The sequence below is a fragment of the Manis pentadactyla genome, chromosome 8, assembly GCF_030020395.1.
Source record: "Manis pentadactyla isolate mManPen7 chromosome 8, mManPen7.hap1, whole genome shotgun sequence".
NCBI classification, from domain to species: Eukaryota; Metazoa; Chordata; class Mammalia; order Pholidota; family Manidae; genus Manis; species Manis pentadactyla.
The window spans coordinates 110,768,825-110,793,088 of NC_080026.1; the positions used below are offsets into that span (position 1 = coordinate 110,768,825).

At 40.0% G+C, this 24,264-nt stretch overlaps 1 protein-coding gene across 4 annotated transcripts in view; it reads right to left on the reverse strand.

Annotated features, from left to right (window-relative positions):
• DNMBP (dynamin binding protein) overlaps positions 1–24,264 on the reverse strand; it is a 96,004-nt gene that overhangs the window by 46,619 nt on the left and 25,121 nt on the right. For 2 of the 4 annotated variants that reach the window (XM_036899071.2, XM_036899070.2), the window contains exons 2-4: positions 16,028–16,182; positions 14,141–14,263; positions 5,595–7,589 (exon numbers count right to left, since the gene is read on the reverse strand). In XM_036899071.2, the coding sequence (XP_036754966.2) occupies positions 5,595–7,589; positions 14,141–14,263; positions 16,028–16,172 (2,263 nt within the window). In that variant the 5' untranslated portion in view covers positions 16,173–16,182. Of the gene's footprint in view, positions 1–5,594; positions 7,590–14,140; positions 14,264–16,027; positions 16,183–24,264 lie in introns of those variants that run through there. The other 2 variants (XM_057506213.1, XM_036899074.2) reach the window with 2 other exon arrangements.

Below are 24,264 nucleotides of genomic sequence, written 5' to 3' on the forward strand. Positions count from 1 at the left end.
GGCAGAGAGCACATCTATGTTTATTACTATACACCCTGCCCTTAGCACAGTGCCTGGCACATGGTAAAAACTCAGTGCACATTTGCTGGATGAGTAACTGACCTAAACATCATCCTGAAGCCCACAAAATGACATTTCATTCCCCAACACACTATACTCATAAATGCTTACCCTGACTCTACATGGTAATTCCAAATTTAAAACTCCTAATTCTCGGTCAGAGCCAATTACTGGCTTATCTAAAACTACTAATTCAGGGCTGTCTGTTTCCAATAATTGAAGTTTAGGTTATTTGGACTAACCCTATCACAGAAAAAAAGCTAAAAATATTAGAGGAAATGTGAGAAAAATCTTAAAACTATCAACACACAGACAAGACAGAGGCACAGGTGACGCCAAACCAAAAGGCAAACTAGACCCTGGGGCAGGTAAATGACCACAGACCCCACATGGCCCAGGGCACCCGCCAGGCCCAGAAAGCTGAACTTTTGTCTTAATGGCTCTCTGGGGAGAAGTCAAAAACTCAAAGCCCAGAACGCCTGCAAGGCAAGGTGTCTAAAAAGAGACCTTTTCTGTAATAAGCTAAATTTCCAAAGGACTCCTGAGAGTGAATCAGAATTGGACCAGCCCATTTGCAAAATTACAGCTGGGGCTCCAATGCCTGTCAATCATAACTCAAGTACCTGTCCAAGGTACTTTAATTCCTTCAATTAGTTTAAGGTGGAAATAGAATGAGAATGGCTAGTGTTTCCATGCAGAATTCCTTCCCTGCAGTTCTTGGGAAATTTATGTGTCTTCTTGAGTCCTAAGAAAAATCGGCTGAGAAATCTGGAAAACAGGAAAAAACACTCTAATTCTCCTGTGAAAATAAAGCTTCACAAAAAATGTGGAGGTTTTACTGGTTTGAAGGAATTTGGAAAAAATTTCAATTTTATCAAATTAAAAGCCAGAGTGGAAAATACTGACACACAGAGTGAAAGATCAAGGTTGACTGGGACAGGATGCCCAGAGGGAAGGGATCAGAACCTAATGAGTTTTGTTTGTAGCTGTTGCTATGTTATGAGTGTGTTTATAAGTGCGTGTTCACAGCCCTTTGTGCTAACAGTGACTCATTCTTGGAAGTAAAATAAATTTTAATAAGCTTATTTTCACAGTATATTTTACACAAATCTTATAAGTGATGGTCCAAGAAATACCAAGTTTTGGAAGCAAAATAAATCCTTAAAATGGCAATTCTGATACATGATTCTATGTAGGGTATACTTATACCTCTACATTTATTATATAGTTATACCTCTACATTTATTGTTAAGCTTTACTTTCACAGGAGAATTACAGTATTTTTTCCTGTTTTCCAGATTTCTCAGCTGATTTTTCTTAGACTTCAGAAAGACATATAAATTTCCCAAGAACTATTGAGAAGGAATTCAAATATGAAAACATTAGTCATTCTCAGTCCAGTTCCACCTGAACTATATAGGTTATAGTTCTTTGTAAATACTTTAACAGAAGAAATGCACAGAATATGTGGATATTAGCACTGAAAAATTATGTTGTACAACTGAAATGAATAAATGTATGTCAATTATAACTCAAAAAAGATAAGAATATCATGACAAATGTATTGTCTAAAATTTGAATTAGCAAAAACAATATTTTTAAAGGCAAAGTCAAAATCAGAGCAAGCAGAAAAAATACTTTCACAGTTAAAATAGAAAATGAGCTTATATGAAGCACCATGCACCCTAGTGACTCCCCATGAAGGTACTTTTGTAGCACTCTTAACACTCCAACCAACATCAATGCAAAATGGAAATATTTGTCTGTCTGGAATATTAGTCACAAAACAAAGTCAATACTATCAGATAGGGCAACTAATGCTGGGGTTTTGTGTATTTAAATTATTGTTTTAAGAACAACTTTTAAATACTAAATACTTGTATTATGTTACAATATTTAAATGATTTTCATTTAACATTTATTTTGTGTTACTGTTTCCCTCTTGTAATGTTTTATAATTATCAAACGTCTATTTGTTAATTTTCTGATTTTGATCAATATTCTATAGTAGCATAAGATGTTAAGGTTAGGGGAGGCTGAGGGAAAGGTATGTGGGAATTTTACTATTTTTGCAACTTTCCTATAGATCTAAAATTATTTTAAAGTATAAAGTTAAAAAATATCTATTATCAGGTAAAGAACACTTTTATAGCTCATTAACATATATAATCTTGTTATATTTTGGTTCATAATAATAACAAAGCATGCATTTATTTCATATAGCTGTTTCATAATATATGTCACAACACACATATACACTTATAATCTCTGAGCTCTTAGTATAATCCTAACATAGGACAATATTCATTGTTAGGCTTATGGTCACTACTACTATTTAAGAACATGTACACAAAAAATTTTTTTTAAATACAGAAACATTTATAATTTTAGGGGTTACCAGGAATTCCAGTTATTTACTCCTGAATCCCACGGATTGTTACCCTTTGAGAATTGGAAACATAAGACCACACAAAACTGACAGAGATAAATGCAAATCCTCTCTGGAGTCAGGTGCCTTCATCTCAGGTCTTACAATTTCCCAAGTAGGATGACCAGCACACCATACAAGATCGGACACACAAGGAGTCTAGACCACAAGAATGAAAAGCACGTGACATCAAAAACAGTCCCAATACTTAATATTTTGGAATTATCAAACACAGAGTTTAAAGCAAATGGAATGGCTTTAAAGGAAATTAAAAAACAAGATGAAAAATACCTGTAGGAAACAGGAAACTATAAAAGGTTATGGATCAGATTTGGAGAAAAAAAAAAGAACTTCTGGAAAATGAATCCTGATGACTTCAAATTCCAAAGTCTTATGAAGGAGCAGAGGCTATAATAAAGAACCTCACCTTGGGTCAGCACAGCCCTGAACTGTTTTGCTATCCATTAACCATGTCTGACAAGGAGAGTCTTATCACATGCTCCCCCGCTCCCCAGAGATTCAAGTTCAAAGTACAACAGAGGTAGGAGATCTCTGAAAGCTCTGGGAGGTAGGATGGCACTCAATTCAATTTCATTCAGTTAACCTAAATTCAATTCATCCAGTATTTAGTGAGTGTCTACTACCTGTAGAACACTCTACCAGGTGTGTGGAAAATGACACACTGACCATACACTGGATGTCTTCTCATTTCCCATCAAATGAAGTCAGGAGGCTTCAAAGGTCATCAGATATATCGAACCAGAGCAGTCAAATTGTGATGAAAGAATAAAAAATTATGTAATGAAAAAGAAAGTCTCTCTTCAAGGGTCAAAGATGGTAACATATCCCTTAAACACAAGAGTAGGCTGCTACATTTGTATATAGGCTTACTTAAAGTTCTCATCATGAGGCATGTAAACAACTAAATACAGTATCAACCAAATTTAGATAAATGCTGTATGAAAAGTTCTTTAAATCTTGGGCCTTAAATTTCAAGATTAGAGATTGTATGGTCCTAAATCAAAGGGATAAAGCCTAGCACTCAAAGTGATTCATTTCCTCCTCATTTGAGGAGGTTATATTGTTGATATACATTTTATGAATATAGAAAAAGAACTTAAGAGGCACTGCTAGTAATTGCAAGGAGTAATTTCATTGCACTAGCAATAGATATAAACAATACCACTACTGAAAATCAATCAACTCAACATTAACATGGTCAATGCTGTACTTGGTAGATTCAAATACAGAAAACTCTTCCAAATTAAGACTTCACCCACCTACTGTAGATCTTTCACAGTATTAAACATTCAGCAAATTTTAAAAAATCATAGTAAGAACATCAGCTGAATTTATTAAATTAGTCCTGAAAAAGGTCAGTTGGAGGAAAAAAAGAATACCAACTTCATCATTTAGTATCAGTCCATTAATTCATATATCCATTTAAAAACACTGCATGGCATTCTTAAGCATAGAAGACAACATTTCTGTGGAACACTAATAATTCTAAAAAGTATAATTTTTGAGAAATACCTGTTACCTGGAATTTGAGAGACTTTTGTTCTGCCATCTATATATCTAACGTAAGAATAGTTCACAAAAGTGTATCTCAAAACTTGTAGGTACAGAAGGCAGTGGATAGTCCTGGAACTTGTCATGACTTTGGGGATACAGTGCAGTGCCAAGGTCCCCTTAGAACTCCTTTTCAAGCACTCTGAAGTCACCAAGGCACCCGGCATTCCCCCAAGAGGGAATACTCACAGGAAATGAACACCTTCCTGAGGCCATATCCAAATACTTGTCCTCCAGCCTCACTTGGGGGGTCCAATGTTGCTGCAGCTCTCGTCCAGTGCAATTGACCCAGGGGCTGAGTGTCACAGCTGTTCCCTAATTCATCACACCAGATCTGCTCCACAATCCCCTCTTCCTGCCGCCTTTGAGTTTGCAGTTCCCTCAGAACTGTGCCTGCTTGCGCAGCAGACCTCTCCTGAGCATGTTTCAAATAGAGATTTCCTCTCTATCTTTATTGCCATCTGCTTTCCAGCTTTCAGAAAATTACTTGTCTTCCAGCCTTCCAATAACACTCTTTCTTGTTGGAATTTTTTATTACATTTTTTCGGTCACTTTTAGCAGTGGGGGTGGGGTAGGTATATGCATTTGGTTGCTATCTTGATTCAGTCTTTCTGGACCACCATTCTCCTGCTTTTATTTCTTATTAGTATCCTGCAATTCCAAGATCCACAGATTACTTTCTATTATTTCCTTTCCTGATGACATGTAGGTGTGGAATTCTCTGGCCCACATGTCAAAAGTGATATGCAGGCATGTTTCCTTGGGCCCTACACCAATTGCTTTTGTCTCACCCTCCTCCTCTTCTGACTTTATAAATTATTTCTCATGTGAATCTGGTAAATATGAATAAAGTCCCCAGAGTCACCCCAAATTAAGGGACATAATTTGAATTTTTGAATGTGCAAGGCAGGAAGTGGTAAACCGGAATAGTTAAAAATAGGAGCTCAAATCCCAGCTCCCTGGCAAATTATTTGACCGTCACAAGTCTTAGTTTCCTCATCTAAAGGAGCTGTATGAACTATCCTGGTACACTTAGGGTGGCTGTGAAGATTCTTTGTGCCAGCAAATGGTAACAACTGCTTAAAAGAAGTTAATAAATGTTGGCTATTATTGTAACTATTGAATCCTGATCCCTGGATCACAAAGATACAAGATAGTTTTCTCATGAATCTTAGCCTAGAAGTCTTAGTTCTTAGAAGAGCCTTGTATATACAAATAAAAGAAAGGTGTATTTAGGGACCTCCCATCTGTACAACTGCTATGGATGCCATAGCAGAACAGGGTATATAAAAGTCAATGCAGTTTGAACTTCTCTACCTGAGCAGCAAATGAAGTCAGGAGGCTTCAAAGGTCATTGGATATATGGAACCAGAGCAGTCGAATTGTGATGATAGAATAAGAAATTAGGTAATGAAAAAGAAAGTCTTTCTTCAAGGGTCAGAGTTGGTAACATATCCTTTAAACACAAGGGTAGGCTGCTACTTGGACTTGTGGGTATCCAGAAACAAGCACATATTATTTCCTCATCACTTACCTCTAAGCTGCTGGAGTTCCATATTCAAACTTCCAATGTTACTGTCGTAGAACTCAAGATTCTCCGGGCTCTCTGCCCTCAACGATTCCTCTTGCTTCTCTTCCAGCATTAAGGTTAGCTCTTCTGCAGCCCTGCCGTACATATCCAAGTCCTGTCCCATTTCCTGGATCCTCACCAATACTAAGGGACACTGGGAAGTCTGCTCCAGAGTCTTTTCCATATTCTCAGGGCCCTCCTTTTCTAGGGTCTCAGAGCCAGGACAGTCATAGGTGAGGACCTTGGGGGACACCGCAGTCATTCTCTGCTGTGCCAAGGGAGGCAGAGGTGCTGGGCGAGAGGGTCGCACCGTCAAGGGTGGTTCAGGCTTCAGGTTCTGGTCAACTAGCAAATGGGGAGAAGTGGATCGTGGGGTACAGGGACGTGGGGGTGGTGGCCTTAGGGCCTTTCTCCTCTCCGGCAGTTCCTGCTGAGAGATTAGCTTTGAGGAACCTCGGACGATATCCTTCTCAGAGTTAAAGTCCATGATTGAAAAGTGGCGCAAAATTTTATCTGGTTCTATGCTGGGCCCTGACAAGCTCTTCTCAAACTCTATCAGCTGCTGTGTCAACTTGTACTCCAGGTCAGTGCTGCCGTCTCCCTGCGCACGCGCCATCGCTTCCACAGCGGCCACCTTGTGCTGCAGACCAGGCTTCATCTCCGATGCAGAACACAAGCTGGAAGCATTTCCTTTGGGTGTGTGGTGCTTTTTAGCACACCTTGCCAAGTCCTGGAGCTGAGAGCTCCACTGGCTGGGTCGGACTGCCCCCGAGGCTGGAAGAGAAGAGCCGCTGTGGAGGGGAGGCACTGGCTTCTGAAGGGGTCGTGGCTGGAGGCGCGTCCCTCTGGGAAGGAGGCTGGAGTAGTCTCCAGTCCTCGCCTCTAGGGGAAGAAGGTCAGAACACTGCTCTGAGCTTGGGTGGCTGCTTCCTGCTGTAGAATAATACTGTTTTTTCTGCAGTTTGGGATGAAAAGGTACCTGAGGGTGGGAGGAAACACCATTGACTGCCTCCGGAGGAGTCTTTGAGGACAAGTCTTTAGCAAGAGGCTGGTGGTGCCCTGCGCCTGGGCTTCTCGGGGGCCCTCCAGAGCAGCCCTCATCCTGATGAGGGTCTCTGTTTACTTCATATTCACAAGTCAGATGCTCACAAGGAGAAATGGATGTTTCAGAAATAACACAGTTGGACTTCTCTGCTTTATACTCGTGAGGTTCGTGTCTTTGTTCCTCCGCCACTAAGGAGCTCTCTGAATAATCCAGAGAAGTTTCAGGGGTCTTGGTACAGCTGCTTTCCTGTGGCAGATCCATGGTGTCCTCCACTCTTGTTTTAGAACATAACTTTACAAACCGGTAAGGAAAGATGCCTGTCCTGCCCTTCAGGGATCCTTCTAGCCAGCCATCTTCCAGGGTCCCCAGAATTCGGATTTCATCGCCGACCTCAAAATCCAGCTCATTCGGCTCCAGGGCTTGGAATCTGTAGAGGGCAAGCCCGTAGGTCCCCGGCGGCTGCTCCTCACCCTCTTCTGGCCCTCTCCCTTCTGCAGGGGCATCGATTTCCCCATTCATCAGGCAGTCATTGCGATGTGCAGAACTTACCAACTCATCCACAGTCCTCAGGGGCCCCAAAAGCTCTACAAAACCTTCTGGAAAAATGCCTCTTCGGCCCTCTAACTCCCCTTCAAACCAGCCTGGTTCAGGAACTCCAATAATGGTGATCACATCCCCCTCCCTGAAGTCCAGTTCCTCCTCCAGCTGAGCGGAAAGCCCCATCAGTGCCCGGGCTTGCCCCATTGAACACTCCGGGCGCTGGAGCAGGGCACTGTGTGAGTGCCGCTGCCGGCTTTGTGAGGACAGGCAGAGCTCCTGAACACACGAGGATGGGAAGAAGCCCCGGGCACCCCAGCAGCTTCGGCCCTGCAGCCAGCCAGCCGTGGGAGCGCCATCGAGAATCACTAGGTCACCTGAAGAAAGAGAAGCAAAGATAAGGACCTCAGTCCTCACCCCAGAAGAATATCACTATAACTAGTACTGCAACTCATCATTTTACATATCCATTAAATTCAAGCAAATACACATCTGGAGTTTTAAGGGCATGAACACTCAGCGAGTTTAGTGAATTTTGACAGTTTAATGACAATATAGTGAACAGTCCCTTAAATCAGTGGTTCTCAAAGTGTGCCCATGGAACCCTGGGAAGTCCCCCAAACCCTTTTAGAGAGTCTGTAAAGTCAAAACTATTATATTTTCTTCATATCCTACATGTACTTGTCAAAACAACATGCAGCAGCATTTGACTATGGATACAAATATGAGAATCTAGCTTTCTTCTATTAAATCAAATATTAAAGAGATTAGCAAAAAATATAAACCAATGTTACTCTTCTCACCCAACTTTTTTTGTTTAAAAACCAATTGTTTTTCAGAAAATATGCTATTTATGTTAATAGTAATACATTTTAAAAGTGAATTGGTAAATATTTTTAAATTTCTCAGTCTTAATACTATAAATATCAATAGATCCACAGAAGCAAGAGCTCTTTTGGGTTTCAATAACTTAAGAGGATAAAGGGATCCTAAGATCAAAAAGTTTGAGAAATGCTACTGTAAACAATGTTCTTACAGTTTGTGCCACTGGATTAGTTCATAAATCATAGATTATATTCATGCCACTACAGTCCTTTGAATAGATGCATCTAACTTCTCACACTAAATCTTATTCAATATCAAATATGGCACAAAGCAAAACATCTTCAGGAATAGGCTCTTTGTCAGAGGTGCAGGATGTGGGCAATAAGCTCTTCACTTTTCTCCAGACACCTTCTTGAACCATCCTCACCCTGAAAATACATTATAATAAATCTTAAAAAAATGTTCTAGTAATCAGTACTTCTCTATTTGAAAATAACCAATAGTTCCAATATAGGTTACCCTCACAAAATATAAGCTGAACAGTTAGTTAGCATATGTCTTACTGTTGATGAGGGTGACATAAGCAAAGGATAGGGGCACAGTGTTTGTTTCTGAAAAAAATAAAATTAAAATTTAGTCTTATAGGATTTGCCCCAGTTAAAAAATCACTCCAAAGTTTTATAACAAACTCTTAATTATCTGATAAGGAACTATTCAATTCTGTGGATTATCAGGTTTAATATATTTTTAACTTTCTTCTTACTTGACTCCTCAGTCAACTTTACTTCCATGAGCAGAGGTAATTATGTAATGCATCTGACCCCAGTGAAATGAGACCAGGACAGCAAAGCACCTAGCAAAAGCATATGAGTCATCCTACAGTCAAGCATATTTGAAAACTGGATTATCTTTTAGGGCATTAATGTATATGCTCTTGATTTTTACAAAACTTAAGTCTGTCTTGTTTTCCCACCAAGTGAGTTATAGATTCCTTAATGGCAGGTACCCCTTCTCTTTCAGGTTTCAAGAATCTGGTACAAAGCCTTTTGCATAGCAAGCACTCAATGCCCACCTGCTAATGATGATTCAACTCCAATTCCCAAATTAATTAGTTATATCTTCCTTCCAAAACTGACTCCACACTGCTAACTTTCTTTTTTCCTCTAATTTCTTCTCTCAGAATATTTATTTCATTCTTTGCCCTTTGCTACCACCTGACCCCAATGTCCATCATCTCACTCTTTTAAATCTTGCCCCCAGACCTCGTCTCTTCCAATCTACTAAATGATTCATGCCAAACTAAGGTTATCAATGCACCCATTTTATCACATCCCTGCTCAAACTTTGACCATGAGGCATGAGGTTTCTTCCTACTGCCAGAGGCTTCTTCTCATAATCCTATTCTCAATGCTCGAAATACACAAAAAATACGTTGGCACTGGACACTCTCTAAACAGGTTTTGTTACTATATTTGCTATTACTAATACCAAAAGGCTATTCTTACGCTTTCACCTCGGTGCAACCTGGTATTCATATCCAGTCAGAACCTCCCCCACCCGCCCCCACATCCTGCACTATTTCAGCTAGGACAGACTATTCACAAGAGGACTTTTGATGTCTCCCATACAAGCCTCTCCATCCGAAACCTTAGCATACTTCTTGAAAAAACCCTTAGAAGCCCACATTCATCTTGGTCTTCTGTAGCCTGCTAAAGAAATTACGCTTGATCACTAATTTTGATACTTGCATTTTAATATACTGCACAGCACTTAATGTAAGATTTTGCACTTAGTGGCAGGTACCCAATACATTTTCACTGATTTGATACTGTTTTGCTTAGATGTTCCTGAAAAATAGGGTCTTGGTCCTGTATTTCTATATTCCTTTATGATTCAGTATCTGTTGGTCACAAGCTTGGGGTCCTGAGAATTAAAAGTGATTCTTTTTTTCCTCACTAGCTCTAAGGTAATTCCATCAGGACCACAGAGAGAACTCACTGGAGACACTGCTACTATTCAGACACAACAGGCCCTTTAGCAAATAAGAATAAAAGCATGCCATAACTCCCACTCTACTGGCTTTGAAAGGAACAGGCTTTCTTAAAGCTATAGAACCACCATATTTTCCTTGTTTTGCTAGATCTCCATGAAACCCTTATAATAGGGCCTGTTTCCCTATTTTCAGCTAGGTGGCTGTTTTGATAAGCTTTATTATCTGGCAGGCTATCATTCTGTTGTTTATTTCTATATAATAAAGGTGAATTTTTAAAAAATTACAATTTAGACCCTGAAAAGCACTCTAGAAATTATTTTGTATAATGCCTTTATATTATAGCCCTGTCACTGAGTTTTTTGCATTAGTCTCTCGTTTACATCACAGAGAGTCATGCAGCTATTCCCTTGGCATCCTAGGTGATTCCTTAGGAATGGGGGCTACCTAGTGGTTATTTCCAGATTTCTGAAACAAAATGAGGAATTCCGGAATAGAGTGATCAGATTTCAAGAACAGAAAAACAGGAAGTCGTATGACTCTTAGGGCCAGCCTGGGCCTTTCACTCAGGCATGGTTAATCCCAGCCATCACATGGTTTGCTTTTTCTAGTTGGGACTTTTTTATTTGAACAAGAAATGCATTGGGAATAAGGTGATAAGAACAAATATAAGTCTCTGAATATAAGTAGGCTGACTCTGGTGCATTAGGTCTCTCACTGAATCCTAGTGCCCAGGGACTATGTGTTTTATGCAGACTGGTACATATTTTACTTAGGTTTCCATATGAGCCAAATCAGAACCTTAATTCTGCTACCACACACATGGCATCACAAATTTATGACATGAGTGCTCTGATTGATAAATAGCATTCATTAATTTAGCTACAAATATATGAATTTTGGAGGGAGGCGGCCTAGAAACATGAGGTTATAGGCAAGGGATAAGCATTCCATATTATATGAGATAATTATTATGGACAGTTCATCACTCCCATTAAATTTTTTTTTCTCCTCTTTCTCTTTCTTTTCCATGTCATACTCTCATTTTGTTTTGTTTTGTTTTTCTCTCTTCCCCTCACCCCCTCTTTATTTTTTAGCATAGTCACTGGCCCTGGCCCACCTGCATTGATCCTTCTAAGACACAGCCTTGTTTCTGAGCTTAAATATAATTCAAAATATAGGGAAAAGTCCAAAACAACTAGAAAGCTTCAGGAAAAGGAAAAAGGGTGACACCTGCTAGAGGAACCACTGGTGGCTCCGATTCCAGGTAGAATCCACCAGAGAAATGTGCACACAGACCACACTTCACATAATTACGGCAAACAAGGTCCCCCAAAGCCCATCTACAAACTCCAGGAATCCCAGGTTAAGAGTAATAAAAATAGCTAATCTTTATTGAGTGCTTACCTTGTGCCAGATGCTTTACATGTATAACCTTATTTAATCCTCATGACTGCACTGAAGTAGGTATTACTGTCCTCATTTTGTAGGAAAGAAACAGGCCAAGAAAACTTAAGTAACCAGCCCAAAGTCACATCTATTAAGTTGTGGAGCTGGCTTTAAATCTAGGGCCATCAGAATTTTTATCCCCCTAAACTACATTGCCTGCTCTGAATACATTGATACATATATACACACACACACACATATATATATATAATTTTTTAAAGTATAATTTTTCTCTTAATACCCACAATATTTCTGAAAGGTAAACAAATAACAATTGACTAAAGACAGCATGGTAAAACAAAACATCTAAAATATTACCCTACATGTTCTTAAGGTTTCCAAATCCCCTCCTGACATGTATTAAATCACCAAGGATTTATTTACACAGAACAGAAAAAGCTTCGCTGCTACACTGAAGGTACCAAGGAAAGATAAACAGCAGGAAACAGGATTCACAGTACTAGAAGACAAGGATAAAGAATGTATACCACTCACGAGCTGAGATACAGATCCAATGGAAAAACCAGTTTCCAGTCTGAGGAAGTAGAAGGGCCATTCCAAGCATTAGACTTGAAAATCAGGAACTCTAGACCTGAGTCTCATAAACTAGATGTGGTATAAAACAATACTTTCATTCTTCAGTGATTTTATTTCCAACTAGTAAAATCAATACCTGCCTATTAATATGGACTGTCATGTAAAGAAAACAAGAGGGATCAAAGCCATTTCTGTGTCTCATACTGAACTGCCTAGAAAAAGATGAACTGCATAGGTATACCTAACTTCCCCATCCTCAAAGGATATGGGGTCAAATCAGAAAGCACATAGAGCTGAAAGGGGTGTTAAAAAACACAGACAGACAGCTGAATAATGAGGTTACTGGCAGCAGAATATCAGTGAACAAGATAAAACCACAGATAATTAGTGTTTCTTTCATTCTCTCTTTTACTGCCCTGTATCTGCTTCCTCTGGGCTCCATTTACACCATTAAGTTCATTAGGCTTAACTGGTGAAAAGCTAGTCAAGAAAAGATCTACAGATTCCAGGACCCAGTCTAACCTTGAGTCAGTCTTGGTACAGTTGACTCACACCTGAAAGGGTCACACCAAGGTCTTCCTGAGAATCTCTCTTGTGGTCCTGGGATTCCTGAGGTGGATTTTAACTTCAAAGCAAGTTCAGAACCCATTAGACCAGACTTCCCAGGGAAGGCATTCAGCAGAAAATCTCTCTTTTTTTGTACATAAGACTTGATTACACGAGATGTAATTATGAAGCAAAACAGCTAATTCCAGAAGCCACATGCTCAAATTCCCCAAATGTTGGCAGACATACTGCATAGTCCCACCTAGTATATTTTTACATCTACTATTTGCTCCAGGAACCAGGTGTGGGAGAAGACAAGCCCGTGCCCCGCACACCCTCTGCACAGCTCTGGGGGAAGTCACTGTGCTCTTCTCTGTCTGACTGCTCTGATGTGGACAACAACCCTCCAGTGAGAGCTCTGTGGGTAGGCCCGATGAGGTTCCCTGCCATACATGGCATCTTGATCTATTCTGTCTGTCTCCCCAATACTGATGAGCAAGGAAGTATACAGCAAAAGGGAAGAGGCTCAGGGTAAAGTGAAGTGCAAGGGACTCCCCCCAAAATGTTGAGGATTAAGGTCAAAATCTAATATTCCTTTCTTCTCACTAAGAGTTAGGGAAGCTTGCTACATTTCCCCCTCTCCCCACCTCTGTGTTCTCTCTCTCTCCGATGCGTACATGGTTTAAGAAATTGAGCCTATCCCTTCTGTGCCACACTCAAAAGCACAAGTAACAATATTAATAACATACCCAATAAATTCCACCGTTCTGATGATTGCTCTGAGTCACTGAAGAATTGCATTGGTCATAAGCCTCAGTTTGGAGAACACTACTGGCTTCTGGGTTTATGCAGAAATTTATGGACTTAATCAAGGGTACTTGTTCAAACAGTTCATAGTCCCGCTTTAGTTCTACATGTATCAGACTACAAGTGAGAAATGCTTGGAACATCATTAAGACATGGCTTTGACTATCTTTTTTAAACTACTTCCTTTGAAACTGGTTCTGATGAGAACTTTAACACTACCTAACGGTAGAGCAGTAAAACTGCCTCATAATTTCTATACCACAACTCGTGCTCTAATATTATGCATTTAGAAACAGTAATGTTGTTAGCAAAGTGATATCAGTTTTTATGGGAAAGAAAGATAAATGTAGTCTGAAGTATGGTTACAGTGTGAAACAGTGGAAAGAGAATATTGGACTTATAATCAAGTGACATGACTTTCCCCTTCTGAGGCCCAAACCTCTCATCTACAGTTAACATTCTTGGAATCTCATTTTCATTTTTTATTAAATGCAGTTAATCACACTCATTTTGCTGCCTCCCAGGTCTGTGTAAACCAAATGAGAATGTATATATGAGAAAGTAAAGTACTGTGAAAATTAAAATGCTATTCAAATATAAAGTAGTATTATTAGTATTTTAGTATTATTAGCATTATTAGCACTATCTTAGTATTTATTTCTAAACACTCTCTAGAGGTTAGTCACCTACCAAAATTCAATAAAAGATCTAGTCAAAATGGGCTGACTCCGCCAATCTTATTTTAAACAGTCTACTCTTGGATGATCGACTTACCTCGATGGAGGGGAAGACTGTTCAGTTCTTGGGATGTAAATTCACAGATACAGACAAACAGCCTCTCTCCCTCTTTTAGACTGGGAATGGTCACAATTTCCACAAAACTGCTGGGGAACTGTCCTGAAAATGAACGCAAACATTTTCAATACTGAAATTTCTTTTTCTGTGTACCAGGATAAAAGCTTTTTTTCTGAGCCCATTTATAGACCCTGAACTGAAAACTCACTGAATACTCATAATTGGAGAATCTATTTTAGAAAAAGTACAGTATGCAAAATTAGATGCATGCAGAACACAGAGAATGTAATTCAATCCAGTAAGCATTTATTGGGTGCTACTCTATGCAAGGCATGCCGCAGAGGGAAAAACGCATAAAGCAGTCTTGGCCCTCAAAGGCCTTATAATTTAGTTCAGACAGAAAATCTGATTCAGCATAAACAATAATTCAATTCTGAAATCCAGTGTTACAACACAGGTATGCAAAGTGCTATGGAAGTTCAGAAAAGGTAGAAATGGATCAGGAAGAATAGAAAAATTTTATGAAAAGATTGCATTTGACTCTGAAGTTGGGTAGAGTTTTAATAGGCAGCAGTAGACAGACAGGGCCTGTCGGCTGGAAAGCATCAGAAAGGTTAATTGCTTCTACCTTCTAAACAGCTCTTGCATCTGTCCACTTATCTCCACACCCACCACCCCTGTGTGGGCCATCAGCGTCTCTCACCCGAGTCGCTGCAGCACCCTCCCGTTCTGCCTCCCTGCCTTTGGTTTCTCCCTTCCTATCATCTCCCAATCTGCAGCAGTGAGCTTTCTAAAACACAAACCTGACCTTACTGACAGCACTTGGGTGGTATCCCATTTCCATTACTCCTCACCATGTTACACTCTGTCCTCTGATCTGGCTTCTGCTCATCTCTCCAGCCCAGTCTCCCCCTTCTCAGCCACTCATACTTCACACCATACTGAGCTTTTCCCAGTCCCTCCATGTTTTTTTCTCTCTCATTCCAGGGCCTTTGAATAAGCCATTCTCTTTGCCTATCTCTTTTGCTTTGCTAACTCCTACTCATCATTTTTGTCTCACCTGAGATATCATTTCTCCCAGGGAATAATTTATTATCTCCTAAATGTGGGTTAAGTGTCAAAAGAGTCTGTTCTGGAGACTGTATAACATACTCCAGCCCAGACTTACATAAATAAATGTAAGTTAAGGAATGGACTTAACATAGGTACACAGTGTTTGAAGAAAACATCCACCTTCCTGTAAGATAATTAATGAAAAAAATGGTGCTAATGTATATTTTAAAGAATAGAAAGAAAGACACTGGGTGCACGGAAAATGGGAGATAGGTGCATCTGAGGAGAGGGCAGCTTTAATAAATTTAGGCCAGCCATGGATCTAGGAAGGAGGGGACCGGATGCACCATGCTCCCTTGAAAAGAATGAAAGAAAGGGTGGGAAATGTTAAAAGAAGAAACAGCCAGAGAAAACAAGGTGAAGAGCACCTTATGTTCCATAAATCAGAGATAAAAGCCGGCAGTGAAAAGCAGTGGCAAACAACAGGAGTCTGAAGAGAGGAGCAATATGTATTTTCAGAAGAGAAACAATGGTGCTGAATACAAAGGATAAAGACCAAAGACTTAGGAATGGAAGGGAAAGACGTGAATAAAAACTAGGCTGGGGACAGCTGACACTGAACCATTTTAACCTTTTGGAGGACCCAAGGAGAGATGGAATGATAACAGACATTCTCTGCTCGCTGTACAGTCTGAATACATAGGGAAAATACAAAAGTGTTCTGAAGCCTGTTGACTTCGGCAGCCCACTTAACCTTTACTTTCCATGTGGAAAGAAGGGAGGATCCATTTTGTACATGAATTATGAGCTTACCTGTCACATCCTCCTTTTTTCCCAGCAGCCAAAATTCATCCACCACGGCTAACACCTCAATAACATCCCCCACAAAGAGTGGCAGTTCTTCCGACACACTAGGGCAGAAGTCAAAGATGGCTCGAACCACTGAACCAGCCTCCATGTCTTTTAACCTGGAAAGAAAGGTGGGAAGAAACCACAAATCATAAATACGTCACACATTGTAATACAGATTTGTATCTTGAAAATGATAAAACTTAAGATATAAAGATACTTAGAAAGTCAAAGCTAAGCAAATAAGTTTGTGTTTCACACTTTAAAAAAACAAAGTACTGTCTCACTTATTTCTTTAAAAATAGTAACTTCCTCATACGTTTTTCATTTGATTCTCAAAGCCATTTTGGAGTTGGAAAAAAAAAAAAGAGTGGCCTATATCTGTGAGTGATAGAGAAGATGCAAGCTGGGAAACGTGGCTTTTCAATATACCCGAAGAGGGCAATAAGGAAATTAATGCTTTTAAAGTACCAGGCAATATCATACTTTTAAAATATATAGTATTTAAAAAGTAAGAATCTTAAATATGCATTTCATTTATTCCCCATAACCACCTTAAAGAATAGGATATTGAGATTTGGCAAGTGAGAAACAGGTTGGAAAACTTGATTTGTCCAGGATTACAGAGCTCACAGCTGCAGGGCCAGGATTCAGACTGAGGGGGCGCTCTGGCTCCTGCCTACGGAGATGGTGTCTGCAAAAAAGGAACCGCAACCTGAAAAACAGCAGCAGGACCAAACCTCAAGGGAAGAGATTTAAAACGTACTGAAAAGTAAAAAGGAATCAAAAGAACAAGAAAGGGCTACATAGATGGCGCCTGCAGACAAGATTTCGTACACAATACCGGATCAAGAATGTGTTTTCAGTTCAAAGACACCTACGGCCCAGCCCTGCAAGGCATCTCTGCACTGTCACAGTGCCTGTGTTGGAATAAGGTTGTGTCTGTCACCTTGACCTGTGTTGCCAGGAGCCTAGGTGCATGTTTAGGCAACAGAAATGGAGGAAATAAACAGAGTGCATATGCCCACCTTGTAAACGACCAGACAGGGTTAGCTACCTTTCTCCCTGTTTTTCTTTATTTGCCTCAAGTATTCATTTGGTGTTGATAGAGATGAAGATTCTAACTTTCATCTCACATATTTAAGTGCCTCATTACAAAAAAAAGAAAATAGTTACAGCTCTGTAAATTTTTAATCTGAGAAAACAGTGGTATAGATAAACCTGTTAGGCATATAACAGTTCAGTATATTAATGCTAAGTGCCTATAAAATATTAATGAATCATGTAACACAATTACACATTTCATATTTAATTTGTACTGTTGCATAAAAGGAGCTTATCATTGTGTTACTAGAACTTTTTTCTATAGTGAGATGATATGCCTTAGGTCCACAGTAAGCAAGAGAAGTGGCTAGTAATGTTCCCCACATCCTCTGCCCTCTCCTACCTTGTATTTTCTTTAAGTATTAAAAAACTAATTATAGTCACATGCTAAGGAGGCAGCATAATGGAATGCGGAGTACTGGGCTTCTGGAGTTATAGGCCAAGGTTAAAATCCCAGCTCCAATGTTGAGCTGTTTCACCTTAGACATATTAATCTCTCTGGGCTCCAGGTTCCTGGTTCAGAAAAACGGAGATAATCACACTCTCGTAATAATCATCAAGAGGGTGATGATAATATGAAAATAAGCATAATCCCTAAGAGTTACTGATCACTTACTATATGCCAAGCCTTGCTCCATGTACTTCCCTCACTGAGTCCTTACAACAACTCTATCATACAGTATTGTTCCCATTTTGCAGATGAGGATGCAAACTCAGAGACATGATATAATCTGCCAAGGTCACACAGTAAGTCAGAGATGAAATGGGAACCCAGATCTGTCTGTCTCCAAAGCCTTAACCAGTATGCTACTGGTACAGGAGGTGCTCAATAAATGTTAGCAGTTATTACCAAGTATCATTGCCATAATCAGCTACAAACTCAAATCTTAGTCACTGATACAGCACCAACAGAGGATGTGCTATTTCAAGTATATAAACACTACGGAGTTTGCCCTTTCAACATATCAAAACTCAGTTAAAACTTTGACCATGTTTTAAAAATAGATACATTTTATACCTCCCTGCCTTCCTCAACAGAAGAGAGGGGACATGATTTACTCTTTGGCTGATGGATGTGAGTTCATTGTGAACACCATACATTACTGGATGTGTGTAATATATAATGCCAGTACTGTATAACTTTCAGGCTTTTCTCTTTTGATGTCATTCTTCCCTCTGCTATCAGTTTATCTCTCTGTTAACTTTTCTACCCTCTTTCTAGATTATTGTTTATAATCTGCTGGGGAGCAGGGGACCACCCACATACCACCAAATTTATTAAAAGTTCCCCAACAAAAAGTAAACAAGCTTTAAATGAGAGGCTAACAAACTCTTCAGTGGTGGTAAAGTACATGTGTTAGAGTTTTTCAACAGTTATTTTTTTAATGTGCTCTGAGGCCCCTTTCTTTTTTTCTGGCTGTCTTCCAGAGAGCTGAGGTTGCCAGATGTCAGATTTCCGCATAAGGATGGTGTCATAAATATCTTTCTTTAAACAAACATAATCATTTGCAACTCCCTTGTTTTCCTCTTTCTACTACATTTTTTCAAGTTCCATCTCACTATCAGACTAAATATGTACCTCATTACCTAAAATATCAAGTAAAGAAATAACATGGGCCCCATAGGATGTCGGGAGCTGCCCTATTACACTGAGGAGTAACCTCTGGGATCTGAAAGAGTTAAAGCTTCTCCCCAAAAACCTTTCTGCTCTACCAGAAAATGACTCAGAAGCGGAGGAGGGGCTGCCTCAGTAAATACTTTTACTGGCTGACCTCCTCCCCCACTGGAAGAGTGCGTAATCCCTGAGGAATACACACCCTGCGGGGTGCTGAAGTCAGAGCCTGGCTGGATTACAGAATTCATGTGTGAGACCAGAAAGGGGAGCTCAATGTCCTCTGCTGCACGTGGAATACCATGAAGTTCATCTCAGTCTTCTCTGCTCTGCATACACTATGAAAACAACTATTATTGTTTCTTTCTGGGCCATTTTAGAGGCCTGAATTTATATTTTGAAACTTAATCATAAATAGCTTAGAGAAACTGCTCCACCAACTCCAGATGGAAGTAAAAAGAGCTGCAGAGGAAATCAGAACACAGATGGGCTTGAGAGAGGGAAGAGGAAATAACTGCCTGTGTGGCATGATGTCAGGGACATCAGAAAATTCTTCTGTGAAAACACCACCTTCTTCTCTTGCTGGTGTCCCCTGGGGTTCCCTCTGGGGAGTCAATCTGCATTTGAGATACACAGCTCCTTAGTCCTTCAAACCTTTTTAGAACCGAGAACCCAGTGAGGGAAGAGAGTTTTGTTGGTTTTGTTTGCTGGTCTCAAGCAGTGTTTGACACCTAAATCGCTCTCACAGTTTTTAGTGAGCAAATGCTTTACTGATCTTTATGAAATATATAGAAGAGTTCATACCGAAATCTCTACTTCTACTCATCCAAAACTAAATTAACCATCTTTTTCACAAGTAGCTTTTACCCTTCAGTGTGTGTAACAGTGTCATATAAATCTTCTAGATCAAACGTTTTCTTAGATTTCTCCTCCGTCCTCTATAGCCAATGGTACACTGATGACAACAAATGAGCTAAGAACTTGAACTGTCCCACAATGCAAGCTAGACAGCAAGGCTATAGAGCCAGGACACCCAGGGTTCAAGTCCCAGGGCCACCACCGAGCAGTACAGTTAGCTTGCTAATAAATAACTAGCTAAAATCCAGTTCTGTTTGCCCCCAATGCCCATTTTCTTTTTATTATAAACATCACTTCTCTTAAATCTTACTGGTTCTTTCTTCAAAATCTTCTAGACTTCCATTTGCCTCATTTTGGTTCTCCACATTTTATTGTGAAAATGTTCAAACAGCAAAATTGAAAGAATTTTGTACCCACCACCTAGATCCTACCACTAACATCTTACTGCACCTACTTCATCACATACCATCTCCTTATCCACTTACCAACTATTTTGATTTTGATATATCGAAAATATTTTTATTTCTAATGCATTTCAAAATAAATCACAGATATTTTCCACCAGCACTTCACTTCAGCATATATATCTTAACTAGAGTTCATTATTTACAGTTTTTTTTCTAAGTACCATTTTCCTCTTTTCTTGGCCATAGATACAATTCTTTTTTCCACATTAATCTTTCAGTGAACCTGTCTAATCTTATAAACTGAATATTTACAATCTTATAAATCTTATAAATATTCAACAAATATTTATTAAGCTTAATGGAGTCAATCAAATTCCCATGCAGGCTAAAAAGTCAGCTCTACTGGGCAGGCTGATCCTGTGATGACCCTTTGGCCCAGTATTCTTTAAATATTTATTCTCTTTTCCTGACAGGAGCATGAAACTCTCTTCTATTGGCCTAAGCAATTCAACTCCTATGAGAAAGTATCTACCTTACCTAGGAAAAAATAATACCCTGCAGATAACCTGACCAAGACAGAGGGAGAGATTCTTAAATCTAAAGTAATTATTTTTGGTGCCTCTAGGATATTTAACACTTTCTGTGGACTAATTCCCTTGGCAGCTACCTTTTAATCCAGTTTTACTCCCATGATAGATCAAGGAACATTCAAGATAGTGTGTGGAAGATAAGCCATAGTTTCTGCTCCCAAGAAGCTTAGCCTAGTCTCCACCATTTTCCCAAAATATGTTCTGAGGACACTAATCAGTTCTCAAATGCAAGGGCTCCATAGTTATAACCTTGGGGAAGATTAGGACCATATTTCCCTCTTGGAGGGGCATAAAAAACACCAGCATGTTAAAGATTGAGATAATCCAACCAAGAACCCTTTTAAATTCAGCTTTTCTAAACTCATTTGGCCAAAGCACTTTCTTGGGTCAAACTTAGATTTTTTTTTAACCTCATCTCACTGCACTTATTCATCAGCGGTCCTCTGTGCTGTCCAATCAAAACGCTCTCTGCTCCCAGAAAGCACTTTCTGCCCAGACCTTGCTCATTTGTTTACATGCTGCTGCTTTTATCCATGGTGAGTTCCCCTGTTTTTCCACATATTTAAAGACTCCCCACACTTTACTTCTCCAAATGATGCCCACCTCTCCTAATCAAGTCCACTTCCACCTTTCAGGTCTCAGCTCCTGTCCCTATGCACCAAATCCTTCAAAAGTCGTGCTAATTTTTTAGTGGAGGAATCCAGACATCAATATTTTCTAAATATTTTTAAAGCCTTCAAAATTTGTATCTCTGTCTCTTAGTTCTAACCTGGATTTAGCAGGGTAGATTTAGGAAGCTAATTTTCTAGTTTTCTATATTCACTGGCCCCATTTATTTCATGCGTAGTTCTCATAAATCCTAAAAACCCCTCTAGTCATATGTCCTTCAGGGGCCCAGCAGAATACAGAAGGCATGATCAAACTGGGTAATTTGAGGAGGTTCTACATAGAATAGAATAGACAGGATCAGGGAAAATAAAGGATTGAATTGTGCTCCAGGGCTGGCCGGAGAGCCATGCCAGGCCTGAAGGGGCAGAGAACGGGGTGGATAGCTGACTTGAGAGAAAGAGCTGTTCAGAAGGGGTTTCTGAAGGTAGCCATGCCCTTTGTAGAACACAGCTGATGCACAGCCTTTGCTCTTACCTATATCATCTTGCAGATTTCTCAGACATCAGATTCAAAATGTAAAAGTTAAAACCATGAGAGTGAAGGACGAAAACATAACATTCTGATGAAAATCAGAAATAAAATAATACTCTGACAACCCAAATGACCATCTACAGATGAATAAAGTGCGGTATATACAGGCAGTGGAATGTTATTCCACTGAAAAAAGGAAGGACATTCTGACATGTGCTGTAACACACAGGCAGGGATGGACCTTGAGGGCATTAAGCCAAATCACAAAGAGTCAAATACTGTGTGATTTCACTTATAAGATGTACCAAGAGTAGACAAAGAAACAGAGTAGACTGGGGGTTACCAGGGGCTGGGGGCAGGGGGAAGTAGGTATAGTTTCAGTTTGGGAAGAGGAAAATGTTCTGGAGATGGATGGTGGTGACAGATGCACAACACTGTGATGGTACTTTGTGGACTTTAAGGCCACAGAGCTGTAAAATGGTTGAATTGGTAAATTTTATGTCATATACATTTACCACAATAAAAAAGACTTTTTATAATGTATGTCAGAAAGTGTGAGAGAAAGTAAAAGAAGGCCTGGGAAACTTCAGTAATTTTTAATAAGAGACATAGCTACAAGTCTGGACATATTGTACAAAAAAATCTCCTGAGATCACAAACAGTGAGCTTTCACGCTGACAGATAACTGATCACACAGCTTAAGTGATTCCCAATGCAGCCTTCTGAGGAAAGACTGAACCTGGAACACACTGAGGACACTGAACAAGCAGCAGGTGCTGGGCACTAGTCTGTCTTGCACCCTTCTCCACTCTGCCCTGCACACCTCACGGCTGACCCACAGCAACTACATCAAGGTGCTCCGTACCACTGACTTCCAGCTGGGTTTGCCAGTGGGTAGCCCTGGCAGGAGGTCTGATGGGAAAGGGACAGTACAGCGGGGGTACTGATTCCCCCTGCTCCTTCCCTGCTGGGCTGTGAGTCAGCTGTGGTCTACCGAAGGGCACAGATACCTTCAGAAACCCCTTCTACACAGTCAGGTAACCACCCAGTTCTCGGCCCCGTCAGGCCCGGCATGGCTCTCTGGCCAGCCCTGGAGCACAGTTCAATTCTTTGTTATTTTCCCTGATCCTGTCTATTCCATTCTACGTAGGACCTCCTCAAATTACCCAGTTTGATCATACTTTCTGTATTCTGCTGGGCCCCTGATGGATAAATGCCCAGAGGGGGTTTTAGGATTCATGAGAACTATGCATGAAAGAAATGGGGCCAGAGAACATAGAAAACTAGAAAATTAGCTTTCTAAATCTACCCTGCTAAATCCAGGTTAGAGATGAGGCAGAGATACAAATTTTGAAGGCTTTAAAAATATTCAGAAAAATATTGATGTCCAGATTCCTCCATTAAAAAATTAGGCCCACTTTTGAAGGATTTGGTGCATAGGACCCAGACCCTAAATTTTTATTTCAAAATTCTTAGCAATCTATTTTACACCTAGGAAAGTATTTTGGAGATACTTGTGGGAGAGTTTTGAAAATATATCTTTTAGAAAGCACTAGTGACACCTTCTACATCCTTCCTAATACATCCCAAGTCATAGCAAAAGTCTAAATTGTGGGATCCCAGAACAAAATTTCTGAAGGTGTTTCCTCAACTGAAAGACAACAGATGCTTTCTCCTTTCTTGTTTGTTCCTACAAAGGGGGAGTGCTGGAGCCCACCTGAGACGAGCTGGGGAATAGAGTCCTCTTTGTAGGGACTCTCCAGCATAGGGTCCTTCAAAAGAATATGCTTCTGTGAGCATCTGGAAATTTCTTTACATCCTGGAACTAAACTCTCCAGAAAACATCACCTTTGAGAATGAGAATCTATTTTTAAAATTTCAAGTTGTAGCAATGAGAAGTAATATTTAACTTCAAAAGCAGCTGCATAGTTCTCTTATGTTTGACAATATAGGGCAAAGAAGAATAGTCTCCTCCCTTTGTGTGAAAGGATAAGAGGTGTCAGAAAATAGTCTAAATCTGGTTCAGGAAGGAAATGAGAGAAGCTAGGAAAACAGTACTTCCTCCTCTGGTTTATGCCACTGGACTTCAGTTTGGACAGAAGGTCAGCAGTCACTGGCCAGGTGATTGCAGAGAACTAGACGGATGCAGGGAAAAGCAGAGGCCATCTTCACCACGGCGTCCTCCATGAGGCTGAGCAGCCCGCCCGGGCCCATCTGTCCTCCTACAGCCCCTTCTGCCTGCCCACTGCACACCTCTGACTCACAGCATGTACTTTGGTTAAACATGTTATGGAATGTTGGACTGTAAGAAAAATGAAAAGCCTGTTCTGACTTTGGTAGTATGATCAGCGAGAGGAGGGTAGAAGAGAAAAGCAATCTACTATCATAAACCATTTTACAATCTTTCTCACATCTTGCTTATTTCGAGTTGGAAGGTGCAACCTCAACAGATGGAAGAGAATATACACCTGAGTTTCTGCCAATCATGGA